The following is a 16885-nucleotide window of genomic DNA, read 5'->3' on the forward strand; positions in this document are numbered from 1 at the left end:
GTTAAGATTAATTGAACATATTCAAATATTTCATTGTTGACAGGACATTTTGTCTCTGAAGTATTCCAGGCATTTCTGATATGCCCATCAATTTTGTATCAAGGTGCCAAAACACTTTTGCAAGTGTGTAAAGTCTAAAATGTGTGGGAGGCATGTATTAAAACCATCAACTCTCCTGATTCCGTTTTTGTTTTTTTGTTAGGCACCAGTCACAGCTCCCATTCTGTGCAGTCAAGCCTTATCAGACATTCCCCTGCTCGTGCCTCGGTAGCCAGCCATTCATCTTATTGCTACAGCAGTCGTCATTCATCACTTCGCACGTCCACTACAGGCTTTGTGCCTTGCCGACGCTCTTCCACCAGTCAGATATCCCTTCGTAACCTCCCATCCTCCATCCAGTCTCGCCTATCCATGGTGAACCAAATGGAACCCACTAGCCAGACTGGCGTTGTCATCATGCAGCATGGCCTACCCTCTTCCAGCAGCTCCAGCCAAAGCATCCCAGCCTGTAAACAACATGCCCTTGTGGGCTTTCTAGGAACAGAAGGAGGGAATAACGTAACTGATGCACAGTCAGGTGGTAATGCAAGCCCTGCAAACCATATGCAAGCCAAAAGGGATGAAGTTATTTACAGAATCCAGGTGAATCGGCCAGAAGAACATGTTTAATCTACACATTTTTAGCCCTTATTTTTTCCTCTCATTTTTATTATTTTACACCTTGTAGCAACTAAAGAACACTACCCCTGTCTTCTATCCACACACATGTCCTTGAGTTTCTCAGTGCAGAACAGAAGTGCAGTTATGACTAGAAAGGTTCATCTTTATTTTGCTGAACAAGTGGCCTACTGGAATACTGAGCAATATCTACTCACATTACAGACATGTTTTATTTTAGCACAGAGCTGTGAGAGGGCTAGATTCTGTTCTGCTTCATACATTAACAACAAAATTATAAGCTTAGTTTTGCTTGCGGTATCTTTATTTACTGGTTGTAACATGAAAGCCAGAACAGCTTCCTCAGCAGTGCTGGCAGTTTGTATTTTTTGATTTGCAAACTAAGAAAATTTTCTATAGTAGTCTCTGTAAAAATATTGTCAGTTTCCTTTTCATTGTATGTGGCAATAACAAAGAATTGAACAAAGTCTTTGCACATGTGCCAATTCACCATTGATTTAAGTTGTCTGGGGAAACCTTGGTAGTTTTCTTGAAATCTGGAAGCTAAACACAAGCTCTAGCTCATGTGGCTTTCAATAAACCCTTGTATATGTTTACAATAGAGTGTTGCTGGAATAAATGAAGAAGTAGTCCCCAGTACCACAAAGGTCATATCCAGCTTGCTTCACATGGTGACACAACTTAATGCCATACTGAAGCCTGTCTTGGTCGTAGTCATTCAGTAACCACGGACAATTGCGAATAAATTTGGCAGGCCTCAGTTTTGTAGCTTTTGTATGTTGGCAGGGGTGAGCTAAGTAAAGTACAGCTAAGATCTGCTAACGTTCAGTGCCCTTCTTTTAAAACTGTTTTTTCCCAATAATATTTCTTCCGTGTCCCTTCTGTAAACTCTTAGTGTGATGGTGGGTATCTAAGCAGCTCCAGCTTGTTCACAACTTGAGGGAGGTTTTGCACAATGCTTTCCTGCTGACCTCTTCCAGGTGCAGGAAGCCTGTTAATTTCAAAACACTGGCTGGTCTCTGCTGAGCATCCTAAATGGAACTTAGTTCTTTTGCCTAGTGATAAATCCTCTGAGCCTTGTGCTCTATATTCCCAAATCTGGAGGCCTGTGCCACTCAAGTTTTTTAAAGTGCAGCTCTTAACTAACTTAGGGCTTGAATCTGCACTACTGAAATCCACTGAAGCTTTGCCATTGACTCTAGTGGGTGCAAGATCAGTCCTTTAAAGAGCAACATTTTTGTGAGTAGCATCTAAGGGAACAGTTACAGTTTCACTATTAACCATTAATTGGTGGGTCCATAATGGTCTAAAATCAATTTCTACTTTTCATTTTAGATAATGGATCCCAGCCAAGTACTGGAAGGGATCAACATGTCTAAAAGGAAGGAGCTGCAGTGGCCAGATGAGGTGATACGGCTAAAAGCTGGAAGAAATAGCTGGAAAGACTGGAGTCCTCAGGAAGGCATGGAAGGCCATGTAAGTTTCACTTGGAAGCTGATTTTGTGAAAGGGGGGTGGGGAGTCAACTTTGTTAAAGGTCAGTCTGAAACACTGTGCAGCCACCATTCAAAAGGCTTATTTGATCATATGCTGGTGGAGCAGATGTTCTTTTGAGTTACTACCTGTATGCAAGAAGAAGCCTAGGTCCTCACTTGAACTGCATGAAATTTCTGAAACCAATCCAAAAGGTGCAAGATAGAGTCTTTAGTGCAAAAGTAGGGCTGTTTAAGTGATTTAAAAAATTAATCGCATGATTAATCACACTGTTAATAATAGAATACCATTTATTTAAATATTTTTGGATGTTTTCTACATTTTCAAATATATTGATTTCAATTACAACACAGAATACAAAGTGTACAGTGCTCACTTTATATTTATTTTTATTACAAGTACTTGTGCTGTAAAAAACAAAAGAAATAGTATTTTTCAATTCACCTAATACAAGTACTGCAGTGCAATCTCTTTCTCATGAAAGTTGAACTTACAAATTTAGAATTATGTACAAAAAACCCTGCATTCAAAAATAAAACAATGTAACATTTTTAGAGCTTGCAAGTCCACTCAGTCCTACTTCTTGTTCAGACAAATAAGTTTGTTTACATTTGCAGGAGATAATGCTGCCGGCTTCTTGTTTACAATGTCACCTGAAAGTGAGAACCAGTGTTCTCATTGTACTGTTGTAGCCGGCATTGCAAGATATTCATGTGCCAGATGAGCTAAAGAGTCATATGTCCCTTCATGCATCAGCCACCATTCCACTGGACATGCGTCCATGCTGATGATTGGTTCGGCATGATAACAATCCATAGCACTGCGGACCGACACATGTTCATTTTCATTATCTGAGTCAGATGCCACCAGCAGAAGGTTGATTTTCTTTTTTGGTGATTCAGGTTCTGTAGTTTCCACATCGGAGTGTTGCTCTTTTAAGACTTCTGAAAGCATGCTCCACACCTTGTCCCTCTCAGGTTTTGGAAGGCACTTGAGATTCTTAAACCTTGGGTCGACTGCTGTAACTATCTTTAGAAATCTCACATTGGTAACCTTCTTTGCATTCTGTGAAATCTGCTGTGAAAGTGCTCTTAAAATGATGAACAGCATGTGCTGGGTCATCATCCAAGACTGCTATAATGTAAAATATATGGCAGAATGTGGGTAAAACAGAGCAGGGGACATACAATTCTCCCCCAAGGAGTTCAGTCACAAATTTAATTAACACGTGTTTTTTTTAACGAGTGCCATCAGCATGGAAGCATGTCCTCTGGAATGGTGGCTGAAGCATGAAGGTGCCTACGAACGTTTAACGTATCTGGCAAGTAAATACCTTGCAATGCCGGCTACAAAAGTGCCATGCAAATGCCTGTTCTCACTTTCTGGTGACGTTGTGAGCAAGAAGCGGCAGCATTATCTCTTGTAAATGTAAATAAACTTGTTTGTCTTAGCGATTAGCTGAACAAGAAGTAGGATGGTTGGACTTTGTAGGCTCTGAAGTTTTACATTGTTTTGTTTTTGAGTGCAGTTATGTAAGGAAAAAAATCTACATTTGTAAATTGCACTTTCACAACAAAGATTGCATGACAATACTTGTATGAGGTGAATTGAAAAATATTATTTCTTTTATCATTTTTACTGTGCAAATATTTGTAGTAAAAATAATATGCACTTTGATTTCAATTACAACACAATACAATATTTATGAAAATGTAGAAAAATATCCAAAATATTTAATAAATTTCAGTTGGTATTCTACTTTTTAATAGTACAATTAAAACTGATTAATTTTTTCATCACAATTAATTTTTTTGTTAATCGAATGAGTTAACTGTGATTAATCAACAGCCCTATGCAAAAGACAACAAACAAACCTAAACATAACCCTTTATGTGCATTGCGTTTAAATTACTGTACTATTCACCCGGCCTTCAGTTTTCCTTTCCTAAAATTATGAACTCCTGAAAGTATGCAAAAGATGAATTTACCAGCCAGCCTTAATATTGCAGGAATTGCTTAATTAATGGTATTTTGGCTTTAAATCAAATCCCTATAATGCAGATAGGGTTGAGTCAATGATGTAGTGAGATAACACAATTAGGGCTCCAGTTTATTTCTGTATATAAAAAGGAAGTTCTGAGATTCAACTGAAAACAAAGATCTAGTCTAACTCAGTTTTCCCGTGGCCTATTAATTGTAATCCCTCTTCTCCTCCTCCGCTGTTAGAGCTGCAACTTCAGCTTTCACTGCATCTAGTGGAGAGGATTAGTAAGTACTGAAATAGTTTCCTTTCTAGAAAACTGCAGCTCTACCTTTCAGAAATCTCATCATTTTACTTATACACAGTTAGTCACTCGTGGATCAGTGCTCGGCCCCAAGAGAGGTGTTCTTCAAGATCACTATAATATTCAGAGCTGAATGATACAAGCAAATAAGTCAGAATGCCCTTAAATATGAAAGGCATAAGAACTACCAGGGAAGACACACTACTCTAAAATGATGTGTGCATGTATTGTCTGGCATTGGGAACAAGGACTTTCTAATGCTTAGCAGTTCAGACTTCCCACATAGGCATTCAGTGGTATGCATTAGAAAATAAACTGGTTGTGGTTGCAGCCTGCAAATAACACTCCACTCCACCCAAGCATCCAGGAAGCTATTCCAGGGAGGCTGGGTATTGAGATTTTTTAAAAATCTTTGATCCACCCCACCCCAGTTCTTTTCAATCACCCCTGAGAAGCCTAAGGAGACTTTTTAAAGCATCCTAAACTTTCTTGTAGGGATTGTCATATGGGAAATTTTGTCCCGAAGGAAAAAACCAGTCTTTCAATTGGCAGCCAAAAATGCAACATACTTTTTCCTTTTAGCACCTTTCAACAAAGGCTCTCAAAGTGTTTTACGAAGATGGTAAAAACTTATGCCTATTGTGCCTATTGGGGAAGAGAGAGAAGGAAGAGAAGTGCAAAGTAGTTACAACTTGTTCAAGGCCAAACAGCGGCAGCAGGGAAACGCATTTGAATATCTTGACACCCAGTGCTCTGTTCTAACCACTATTAGTGTCTTATGCTTAGAAGTGTTGGCTTCCATGAACAGCTAGAGTCTAACTGGATTTTTAAGTGTGTGAATGAAGAACACGGAAATAAATTCCCCTTGTCTGTGACTGAATTTGTATTGCCATTGGCAATCCGCTCTTATGGCTCATGTGCATTAAATCTTAGTTGTAAACTTGACTTAATACAGCAGCTGTTAGTGGTATTGAATATAAGACATAATAAGCAAACTAAGGGTCTAGGTTGTTAATACTGTGCCTTCTAGTTTTGGAACTTACTCTGTTAGCCATTGCAGATAAGGAATATCCTAGGGATAATGCATATCGTTCTGAATACTCCTTGGCAGTTGGCCAGCGTCACTTGGGAATTGCTTCCAAGGAATTCGTTAACCGGCCTTGCTTGTCACAGGATGCCAGCATCTACACTGTTTGATGATGATAAGGAAAGAGGAAGGTTAAAAAGAGAGAGTTTGAAGGTTAGAATAAGCTGCTGATCTAAATGTTTATTTGTGTGAATAGTTCTGTTCAGTAATTCTGGAGCATTACTTCCTTTCTGGAACATAGTGCTAGCGGTTTTTCTCTAGGATGGTGTCTTTTTTAACCTTGGGGAAGAGAGAGGGCACTCCCTCCAGGAGTATGCATAGAAGGAGTTGTGTGGTAAAAGCTTCATGACATTGGATCTACTTCAACTCCCTATAACAAACTTGCTGCTGTTGGTAAAGCTCACTTGAAACTCACTTCCCTTCCTGCTCCTTTTGCAGTCTTTTAATGCAACTGAGCAAAGGAGATGCTCGTGCACACTGGGACACAAGAAGACGCTTACTCGCCAAAGGCACTGTCTGCTCTCAAAACACCCAGCTCAGCTACAGGAGCATGTGTCTTGGACCACTGAGCAACTAATAAGCACACCCCCACACCACGTAGTGCATAGCTTTCTGTTGAGTAACCAGGGGAAAGAGAATAGCTTTCAGAGGGAGTAACTAGAGAGAGAAGCAGTGAACCAGAGCAAAAATGAACAAAAAGAAAGGGGATAAGGTGGGGAGGGGAGATAGAAGACTCAAGAGAGAATGGACAGAATCTGTTTTTGAAAACTGCATGATGGGACATGAGATGGGTAGGACCAGAGCTCCCACAAGAGTTCGGGACCTCTGCTCTAAGATCTGTGTGTGTGTCTTCTGTACCTGGTTTGTAAGCTGTTTTTCCAAAAAATTGTAGAAATTACTTGGGTTTTGTTTGAGATGTTCTGTACATTGGCTTTCAGAAAGTATGTATTAATTCTCCTGTGATCAGTGAGGGGTTTTTGTTGGCCCCTACAATTATACTTTTTTTTTAATTATGCTTTTAAAGGTGACTGAACTGAACTAGTCTCAAATTTCTCAACATTATGTGCATCCTGCTTCTTTCCTAAGTGGTGCTTCTGCTTTGCTATTAAATACAATACAGTACCCTGCTTTGTGAAAGTTTGTTAAATGTATACCAAAATAGCACAGATTTTCTTTGTTGAAGAAATGCAGTTTATCAAAGCTCCTACACAGACAGCAAATAACAATGCTTCTGAAATCCTGTTCCTTTCTGTAGTATCTTTTGTGAATAATTTGTAGAGTTAGAGAACAAACCAGTGTTTCTGAAAGTCTCTTTTTGGGGAGGAGCGTAATATTTCACGTCTCATTGGTCTAAGCATTAGAGCATCACTATAACCTAAATTGCAGTTTGTTCACTGCAGTGCACCGAAATAATTTGGGACTCTTTATTTTCACTGTAAATGGAGCCTCATATCCAAGTTCCTCCATGTCTTCCCCCACGGCCCAGCTCTTCACTGAGTTTGCAGTGGTTACATGGGGTCTGGTTGGGATTAACTTGATTTCTCTTGCTGAAATCCAACCCCAGCTATTCTTTATTTATATGTAATAGTTTAAGCTTGATGAGTGTGTTTTTAAACAGACTTAAGTATTCTTTTAACACCCCACTGAGATGAATGACAGAAAGTAAGCCTCTTGAGTTTTCATTCTTTACTGCTATAGACACAAAAACACAGGGGTGCGGTAATATGCAGTAGGAAGACTGTCTTCATCTTTTGTATCTAGAGGACTAGAAAGCTCTATAGTTGTAGGAAAACCAAAAAGAAAACCTAAGATTCTGCAGAGCACAGAAAAATAAAGTCTTACATCTTTTATAGGCCCCTTCCCTCAAAATACGTCATCCTTAGATTGGATTTTGTGTGCCAGACAGCATTTCTCTAGTTATTTAGTGTATTTCCAGGCTTTCCTTACTGGCATAAAGAGATTATAGCAGATTTTGAGGAAGTATTACAAGAATAATATATGTATGGATATATTAGTATTGAAAAATGTGTGGTTAGATTGTATGACATTTTCAGTACTTTTGCCTCTGCCCTGTTATAGTACAGAATTATAAATCAACACCATGAAATGGCAGTAATCCGTGTGGAACTAACCTTTCATATTGTTATGATTGCCTTCTCCAGGTGATTCACCGCTGGGTGCCTTGCAGCAGAGATCCAGGGAGTAGGTCCCACATAGATAAAACCATCCTGCTGGTCCAGATTGAAGACAAATATGTTGCTGTGGTTGAAACTGGAGTCCTAGAACTTGGGGCTGAAGTGTGAGCCACGCTGATAATTAAACTTCCCCTCCTCCAAAGATTCAGAAGAGAGGAGGGGTCAGGAGAGGATGCTCCCAGGGCATGAAACTTTAGTCCAGTTATAGGACAGGACCTGAAAACAGGGGGCTTGTAGAAGGCCCTTCCCCAAAATAAAGAAGTGTAAGAGCTGGATTTTTTTAAGTTGTTAGCTGCTGAGGAAACATTTGCATGAAGGGTAAAGATTTGTTGAGACATCATTTTTGTTTTGAAACTTTGTTTTATGCATTGTGTATTGCTTTAAATCAACAAACTTCAGTTCTAAAATAGGAGCCCCTCATATTTTTCTAATTGCTTTGCCAAAAATTGCCATGTTTTGTAACAGAGCATGTGGCGTCCATTCACCTTATTTAAAGAAACTGACTAGCATACAAACCTTTGGTTCAGCGTAAAGCCATATAGAGGTTTTATGTATGGCGAGAGACTGAGCAGACGTATAGACGTATAGATTATCTTCTTCCTTGTGAGCTAAAATCTTTAATGAGAGAACTGCACTAATTTTTTTACAGCAATGCACTAAAATATCTGAGATTGCTCAGAACATTTATTTATATATAAATAAAATATCATTATTTAAATTGCCTTTGGGATTAATCCCCTCCCTCTCCATATACTTGTTGACAGTAAGAGCTGTGCCATGGATTCTGTTTGGTTCAGTAGTCTGTATTTCATATCAGTGCATTGCATCCTTTTCACAATAAATGGCAAAATACCAAATATCTAGTAATGTACCTGAATATCCCCATAACTATATCAAAGGCTATTTTGGTGGTGGTGCATCAATCATCTGTACAACATATTCAGCTTTAAAGTGGGTCTCAATGCACTAATTTGCATCCTTTGTCTTTCTTAGATAGTCCTGACTTCTCTGCTCCTTTACACCTGGAGCTAACTCAGTTATACTGGTGGCTCTTCTCTGGAAGAGGCACTTGATTTTTGAGGGAGGTAGGGGTGAATCTTAGTTCATGGTCCATGTCTATTTTCTGCGACCTTGAAGGTTTTCAGATTCAGTACAGTTAACTGGGGTTTGGTTGGTTGGTTTTTTTTTTTTTTTTTTTTGGTTTTTTTTAAAGGACTTATGGAGGAGGCACAGCCCTAAACTGTTGTATCGTTTTTACCATCTCACCTTTCCTTTCCCTCTAGTCTTCATTCTTTTCTATGACTTGAATTTTATTTTCAATGATTATATATTCTGTGTAACTGTAATTTGAGTATTTATAACTGTGAAGTTCAATTATTCATGTGTTACATATCCTAGGTTTTATTGTGTTTTTTAAAATGTGTGTATTCAGGGAAACAAGTAACTCAAATTTACCATGGAGGTGTGAGGAGAAAACGGCAGTTTAGATTTAAGTTGCAGCTCCTCTAACTTGATTCTCTTAATCCATGAGAAAAATGTACATGTTGTGATTGTTTCCTGTCTCTGATCTGGAATTATGGTCAGTTCTGCAGAGAACTTCACGCAGTCCTAGCTTTTGAGAGCAGCCATCTTCTCTCCCCCATCATTACCTCTTCTTCCGAGGTAGTATAACTAGGGGAGAGTTTTAGCAGATTGCAGGGGATGTGTTGCAATTATTTCTCTGTAAGCACTGAAATCTAGTCCATTATATACTTATGTAAGAGTAAACCTACAAGGGGTAAGGAACATGTAGGAAGCAAATGCCTCCTGCAAAGCAGTGTTGATATGCTGACTCAAGTTACTATAAAGCTTTTAGCGATGAAAAAGTAGTCTCTTCTATGCCTAGTGTCTGGTCAGTTATGAACCCTATTCCTAGTGCCCTGTTGTCGGGCTTTGCTTATGTTGTATACTATGCAAAGCGTGTACACTTTATGTACTGTGCATTTTACAATTCCATATTACTGTACAGTTTATACATATGCAGTATTTAATCTTTGCATAAATGCACAGTTCAGAATCTGCCACCTTGGAAATCATTTGTCTGGTCCCAACGCCTTACCAAATGTGCACGATAGTGTGGTTAAATTTATCTCCTAGTTATCTGAAAACATAGTGAAGTAGCTGACTTCATTGGTAGTTTTGTAGCTTTGCTGTCATGAGTGAAGAAAATTTCTGTTAGAGTTGAAGCCATTTTTAATGAAGGTTTGTACTTTTATGCCCTTTCTCTGCTGACAATTAAAAGATCCATTTCCTTTATCAGTTGGAATATGGTTTCACAAAGACTAACAAATGAGAATCCTCTCTGGGGATAGACCCTAATTTTGGTATTAATACAAGGGTTCTTTACTGTTCTGATGCCTTGAGAGAATCAGATGCTTAAAAAGCAAAGTAAACACATATACCCCATTTTAAAAAAATCACAACTTGGATGAAGCACCTCTTCAAATACGGTTTTTATGTGCAATATCTGTTACTCTCTTTTGGGAAAGATAATGAATTTCTCCCAGCAACAAGTCCATTCCTAATAATATGCTTTGAGGATATATAAAAATACTACAGTAACACTTTATTATTCAAAGTTAAATGGTAAAGTTTAGAAGAACCAAGGCATGTCTTAAACAGTAAATATGACTTGTGGATCTATATTTTTAATCTTAAGGCTTCCACTGTGTTGACATTTGAAGACCGATTGTAACTTGGTTAGTTAACAGGTTAATAGCTTCTCCTGAAAACATTATTAGTAAGTCTGTGTGAAGTCATTCAGATAGCTGTATTTCACCAACACCAAAACTGCTTGTAAATCCTAATAATTTACTATTAACTGATTTCAGATATGCTCACTGAAAATCAGCTAATTGCAATTTTACCCTTCCATATGGCTTTTAAAAATTAGCTTTTTCACCTTCCAATATTTCAGTTACTTGGTTATAAAGTCCTTAAATTACCTAAATTATTTTATATTGGATTGTCTACTAAATTAGTGGGCTCTTGATTTCACGATTAAATGGACAAAACCTATCCAAATTCTGCTAACTCCGAATATGTTAGGTCAGCCCGTGCTTCAACAAGATTTATTTTAAACTGATTGCTATGCTTTCTTTTTTGTGGTGGTGTAATCAATTAGGAGTTAATACTGATGCATAAGAATTTTTGGGGGACAGTGGAAGCCCTGAATATTCTCACATTGTTGTCCTACCAGACTAGTATGTCATGGCTGTAGAATAGAGTTCTTAAACTTTCTCAGTCCAACATGGAAACTTCAGCCATGTAGAAAGATGGTGGCAGGGTTTCACTCTTATCCTCTGGCAGCATTGTGTGTTGCTGGTATTTTGCTGTATTGACATTCCAGTTAAGACTAGCTTTGTAGCCTCTGGGAATATGATCCACATCTACTTTGTTTCTGTAAGTAGATGTTTCTGAAGGTGGTATCTATAGATACATACATTAAGGGCTTACTGCTGAGCTAAAATGAATACTCAAGTACAGAAATACACTGAATGTTTGTACTAAGCAGATTGCAGGGGCATTCAGCAGCAAAACACAACTTAAATTCTTGAATTCCCTCTCTCCCACACTAGCTACCTGTGAAATCTTTTGATACTTCCTGGTTTTGCTAATGATATCCCAGCATGCATTTGACCACCACCGATACCTGAATTTCTATGCAACTCATGGTATCTGTGATGTCACAGAGTGATGGATTAATTTTGGGATCTCTCTTGCAAACCAGGAAGTGCCAGAGGATTTCACAATGGGGTTGGGGGAGGAAGGATTTTTTAAAAAGGTAAGTAGTTGAATGGCCCTATATCCTGTTTAGTGGGGCACTTGGCACATTTCTGACCTTGACTCAATTTTCATATTAGCTCTTTGCAGTTCATCTCCAGTCCTTCCTCTATCCCATCCTGCTTTCTGTCAGATGGTGATCTTTGAGGGCAGACCCTAGGTGCGTAATGAACTGAAAATTCAGAATAGATATGCTGTGGCATTTGTGCCCTTGGCAATTTGTGGCAGATGCCCTAAAAGTTTTGCCTTGGGGAATAATAATAATAAATATCCAACTGGGAATCACTTCACTGATACCAGACCCAAGAGACTAAATGACCCAGTGGTGTAGATACATAACTTATACCTTTTTGAAGACCTTTATTAATAGAGAATGGACTCTCCCTCCACAAACTAGAGTAGAACAACTTGGATTTCTTATAATGAATAATCAAAATATATAAGTAACTCGTATTGGACATCTGGTTAAACCACCATAGGTTTTATGTAGCTAATTTTATTAGGGGGATTTTATACCTATTATATAGGCTTCAACTCTTCTTGTTGTCTGGCATTACTCAGCGCATGATAGTCTGATGTAGTTCACGCAGTGAAGCTAGACAGTGTAAGAAATTAGTTGTATTTATGTGCCTTAATAAAACAGTGGTTACATAACACCTTGGTGGGAACTACAGTACATGACTTATTTCACCCCAGTGTTGTATATTTATATTTCCAAGAAAAAATGATTTAAGATGGCTGCTCCAAAAGACTTCAGGAGTATATGTACATCACTCAGTCACAAACATTTGAATACAAGCAATCTAATAATTTCTGGTGTACAGTTTGAATATATAACCTCTGGTAAATTCAATCATCCCATGACTTTGATAGACAGACATCATATAGCTGAATGTTAACTTGTTCCATAAGGACCCTAAGTAGGCCTGACAATGAGCCGCTGATTAGAAAATTGAGGGAGGAGGGGAATAAAACATAGATAGGGAGAATGGGTTGAGTTTTGAATGGGCTATGAAAAATACACATTGCCTCTACCAGCATATAGATATCTTGCCAGGGATAGGGATACATGTACTTGCGTGTGTCTGTAAGCGTGTATGTGTCTGCGTGTGTGTTATTGAAAACAGCCTGTAAATATTGTAGTTGTTTAAAATGGAAAAAGCAGAGATTTTTTTGCAATGTGTTGTATCAAAAAGGACAGTATTGACAGTGAAGAAACACTGAGAAATAAAATTTTCTTTTTTCATTTGTGCTGTTCTTATTGATTGCATTTTCACTTCATTTTCCATGGGATGCCAACCTTGCAAATGACTAAAGAACCGTTTTTTAAAATTATACCTCAGTATATCACTCATTTATTATGAATAAGGTTCCATGTTTGTCATGGAGGTCATGGAGTTCACGGATTCCGTGACTTCTGCAGCGGCCCGTGCGGCTGGCCTGGGATCCACCTGAGCAGCTCGGGCAGCTGCTGGGGAACTTTGGGGCCCTCCAGCAGCAGGAGTTTGGGGGGGGCTCAGGATTCGGAATTAGGGTGCAGGGCGGTGCTTACCTTGGGGGGGGGGCTCCCCTGAAGGGTGACAGGAACTCCCTTCCCTTAGCTCCTAGCTCCATGTGCTGCCTCCACCTGCAGGCACTGCCCCTGTAGCTCCCATTGCCTTGTGGTTCCCAGCCAATGGGAGCTACAGAACCGGGCTTGGGGCAGAGCAGAGGTAGGGAACCTGCCTTCCCGCCTCAAGTTTTAGTCAGGGGTGGATAGTAAAAGTCATGGTCAGGTCACGGGCCATCACCTGTCCATGACGTTTACTAAAAATACCTATGACTAAAATGTAGCCTTAATTATGAAGGAACCCCTGGTATATTAAACTGAGTTCCCTTACTCTGTCTAGGCGTTGTGACATTTAGATGTTACCTATTAGTTAATACAAGCGTTGCCCCAACCATGTCTGCTTCATAGGTATTTTTACAGTATGTCACTTAAAATCCTGCCCATCAGCACCGTTTCTGGGCACTTCTGTATACTATGGACACCAAATCTGTTAACAAATATTAACCAAATGTAGGCTTTACCCCTTAACTGCAGAATAATTCCACTATCCTTTGCCACAAGATACTAGTGCTAAATCTAGGCTTCTTTACTAATGAATTTATACAGTCCCCTAAAGCTAAAAATCTCTCTCTCCAAGGGGGAAGGCCCATTCAGTAACTATTAAGTTTGTGTTCCTGTAGCTGATTTCAGTAGATGAAGATGATGGTAACTCAGGAGGATGTTGACAGCAGCTATTAAAGTTGGACATTTTAAAATCTGGGTCCAGATAACCTGGATCCAAGAGTTGCAAAAAAAACTAGCTGGAAAGCTCTATTGACTTTTCAAAAAGTCTTTAGACACTGGGAAATTCTCGAGGACAATATTTAAAAAGAGTAAATGTGATTACTACAGCAATTGGCCTTTAGCCTGCCATTGATATCAGACAAAATGATGGAATGGCTTACATAGGGCTTGATTAATATAATCAAAACCATGGGTTTATATACATTAGATTTTTTTCAAACTATCTTTTTTGATGAGATTACAAGATTGGTTGACAGAGGTGATAATGTTGATGTAATATACTTACACTTCTGTAAGGCATTTGACTTGATACCACATTACAGAAACTAGAACAACACAAAATCAACCTGGCACACATTAAATGGGTTTAAAATTAGCACAAAGCGGCCGGGGGCAGGGGGGAGAGGAGTAAGAGGAGAGGTCACTGATACAGAGCAACCTGGATCACTTAGTAAACAGAGTGCAGGCAATCAATATGTTTTAAAACAGCTAAATGTGAAGTCATACATCTAGGAAGAAAGAATATAGGCTACACTTTCAGGATGGGAGCCTCTATTCTGGGAAGCTGTGAATCTGCTGCCTGAACTTCAAAAGGGATGCTGGAGAGAATTCAGAGAAAAGCCATGAGAACAGAACATAAGAACGGCCAGGCTAGGTCAGACCAAAGGTCCATCTAGCTCAGTATCCTGTCTTCTGACAGTGGTCAATGCCCCAGAGGGAATGAACAGAGCAGGTCATCATCAAATGATCCATCCCCTGTCGCCCATTCCCAGCTTCCGGCAAACAGAGACTAAGGACACCATCCCTGCCCATCCTGGCTAATATCCACTGATGGACCTCTATGACTTTATCTAGTTCTTTTTTTAATCCTTTTATAGTCTTGGCCTTCGCAACAGCTTCTGGCAAGGAGTACCAAAGGTTGACTGTGCGTTGTGTGAAGAAATACATCCTTTTATTTGTTTTAAAACTGCTGCCTATTAATTTCATTTTGTGACCCCTAGTTCTTGTGTTATGAGAAGTAAATAACACTTATTTACTTTCCCCACACCAGTCATGACTTTACAGACCTCTATCATATCCCCCCAATTTAGTCATAGTCTCTTTTCCAAGATGAAAAGTCCCAATCTTATTAATCTCTCCTCATACGGAAGCTGTTCCACACCCTTAATCATTTTCTGTTGCCCTTTTCTGAAGCTTTTCCAATTCCAATATAACTTTTTTGAGTTTGGGTGACAACATCAACATGTGGGCGTACCATGGATTTATATAGAAGCAATATAATATTTTCTGTCTTATTATCTATCCCCTTCTTAATGATTCCCAACATTGTTTGCTTTTTTGACTGCTGCTGCACACTGAGCAGATGATTTCAGAGAATTATCCACAATCCAAGATCTTTCTTGAGTGCTAACAGCTAATTTCAATTCCATCATTTTATATGTAGAGTTGGGATTATGTTTTCCAAAGTGCATTACTTTGCATTTATCAACACTGAATTTTACCTGCCATGAAAATGATTGAAGGACTGGAAAACATGCCTTATAGTGATAGACTTTAGAGACATTACTAGAAGAATTCATTGTCTGTCCAGTCACCCCCACCCCCCAGCGCTCATACATCAGCATTTTGCCAAACCTAACTTTTCCAAGAACCTTTTAAATGCAAATGAAACCTGACTAGTCCTTGCTGATCACTGAACTTGTCTAATCCTATACACCTTCCCTTGCACAGGTAAAGGTTTAAAAATTAGAAACCTGCCAGCAGATGGCAGCATCTATACATCCCATATAGGAGAGGGATTTCTCTTACATCTGGCAGTCTCCTGAGGATGCCTATTTAAATTATATGCAGTGTACCTATCTGACCTCAACAGATTCATCTGCTTTGCTTCCTTTTTTCTAGCCTTCACAGCACTGTGTATACTAGGGGAGCTAGTTGTGAAAACCCTACTGTTTGTGCTGGAACAAGGAAGGAAGTGAGATGCGTGGGTTCTGTGGAACAATGGCCAATAACAATGCGATTAATGCAGCCTGCCTGACCCAACCTGTTTGAGAGGAGGCTTCAGGATAAACACTATTCTTTTTAATTACCATAAAATTACATTCTTGGCATGAAGAAGTAGAAGAGCCAGAGTAACTTTTTTGGTGTGTGCCAAGCCCAGTAATTGCAAAGCCCAGGCATGAAGGGAATATTAAAATGCAAGCTTTACATATATTTTGTAAAGTTGCTTTTCTGCTTGCTTAAATGTTGTCTCCAGGAATTAGATGATCCCCAGTCAGAATATCCAGACTGCTAAAATAAGCAGTAAAGTGTTCACATTTAATTTGCCATCATTAGGCTTCAGGATTAATCACCTATTTGAGATGAGTTTGGCTATTCATGTCCATCAGAGCTATGGGTTTAGGCTGTCTGCTCATTCTCAGTGCTGCACTAGGGTCACAGAGGGCCACTGAAGAAATCCCCATACATCTGGAAACCAGCTCAAGCCGACCCTGACTTGGTATGTTCACATGAACACGCATCCAACCACTTCTTAGCTGAAGTTACCTTCGTGGTCACTGGTGATATTCTGGGTAGGCACATCTAACACATTCTCTCCCCACCCCTGCTTCTTCCTTTCCCTTTTTATCTGTTTGTAATGGCCAATAATAGTCAACCTGCTGTCCTCGACATTATGTGGGATGAACTGAGTGGCTATGAAACTTCTCATAGGAAGACAGAACAATTTGTTTTCAATAAACTGGATATGCTCTTAAATTTTAAAAAAATCCATAATGCAACACAATCCATGTCAAGGGGGTGCCAAAAAACAACTATATACAGTCTTGCGTGAGATCAGCAAAAAGCAAGGTACTTCTAGAGAACTAGTTTAAGCCATGAACATTTGAGTGGAGGAAGAAAGGATAGGACTGGATGGCTTGGTAATGATAAAGAGGTATGAGCGGGTAGTAACCAAATGTTGTTCTATCTATCTATCACAAATGTTTGTGTAG

General features: G+C 39.2%; 1 protein-coding gene across 15 annotated transcripts in view; it reads left to right on the forward strand.

The window, feature by feature from the left end:
* Positions 1-12806, forward strand: part of PCNX1 (pecanex 1) — a 129681-nt gene extending 116875 nt beyond the window's left edge. For 11 of the 15 annotated variants that reach the window (XM_043548034.1, XM_043548036.1, XM_037900313.2 and 8 more), the window contains 4 exons: positions 203-642; positions 2014-2154; positions 5568-5696; positions 7706-12806. In XM_043548034.1, the coding sequence (XP_043403969.1) occupies positions 203-642; positions 2014-2154; positions 5568-5696; positions 7706-7846 (851 nt within the window). In that variant the 3' untranslated portion in view covers positions 7847-12806. The remainder of the gene's footprint in view (positions 1-202; positions 643-2013; positions 2155-5567; positions 5697-7705) is intronic. The other 4 variants (XM_037900314.2, XM_043548038.1, XM_037900318.2 and 1 more) reach the window with 1 other exon arrangement.
* The last annotated feature ends 4079 nt before the right edge of the window (positions 12807-16885 follow it).

Source organism: Chelonia mydas, chromosome 6 (assembly GCF_015237465.2).
Source record: "Chelonia mydas isolate rCheMyd1 chromosome 6, rCheMyd1.pri.v2, whole genome shotgun sequence".
In the NCBI taxonomy this organism is placed as follows: domain Eukaryota; kingdom Metazoa; phylum Chordata; order Testudines; family Cheloniidae; genus Chelonia; species Chelonia mydas.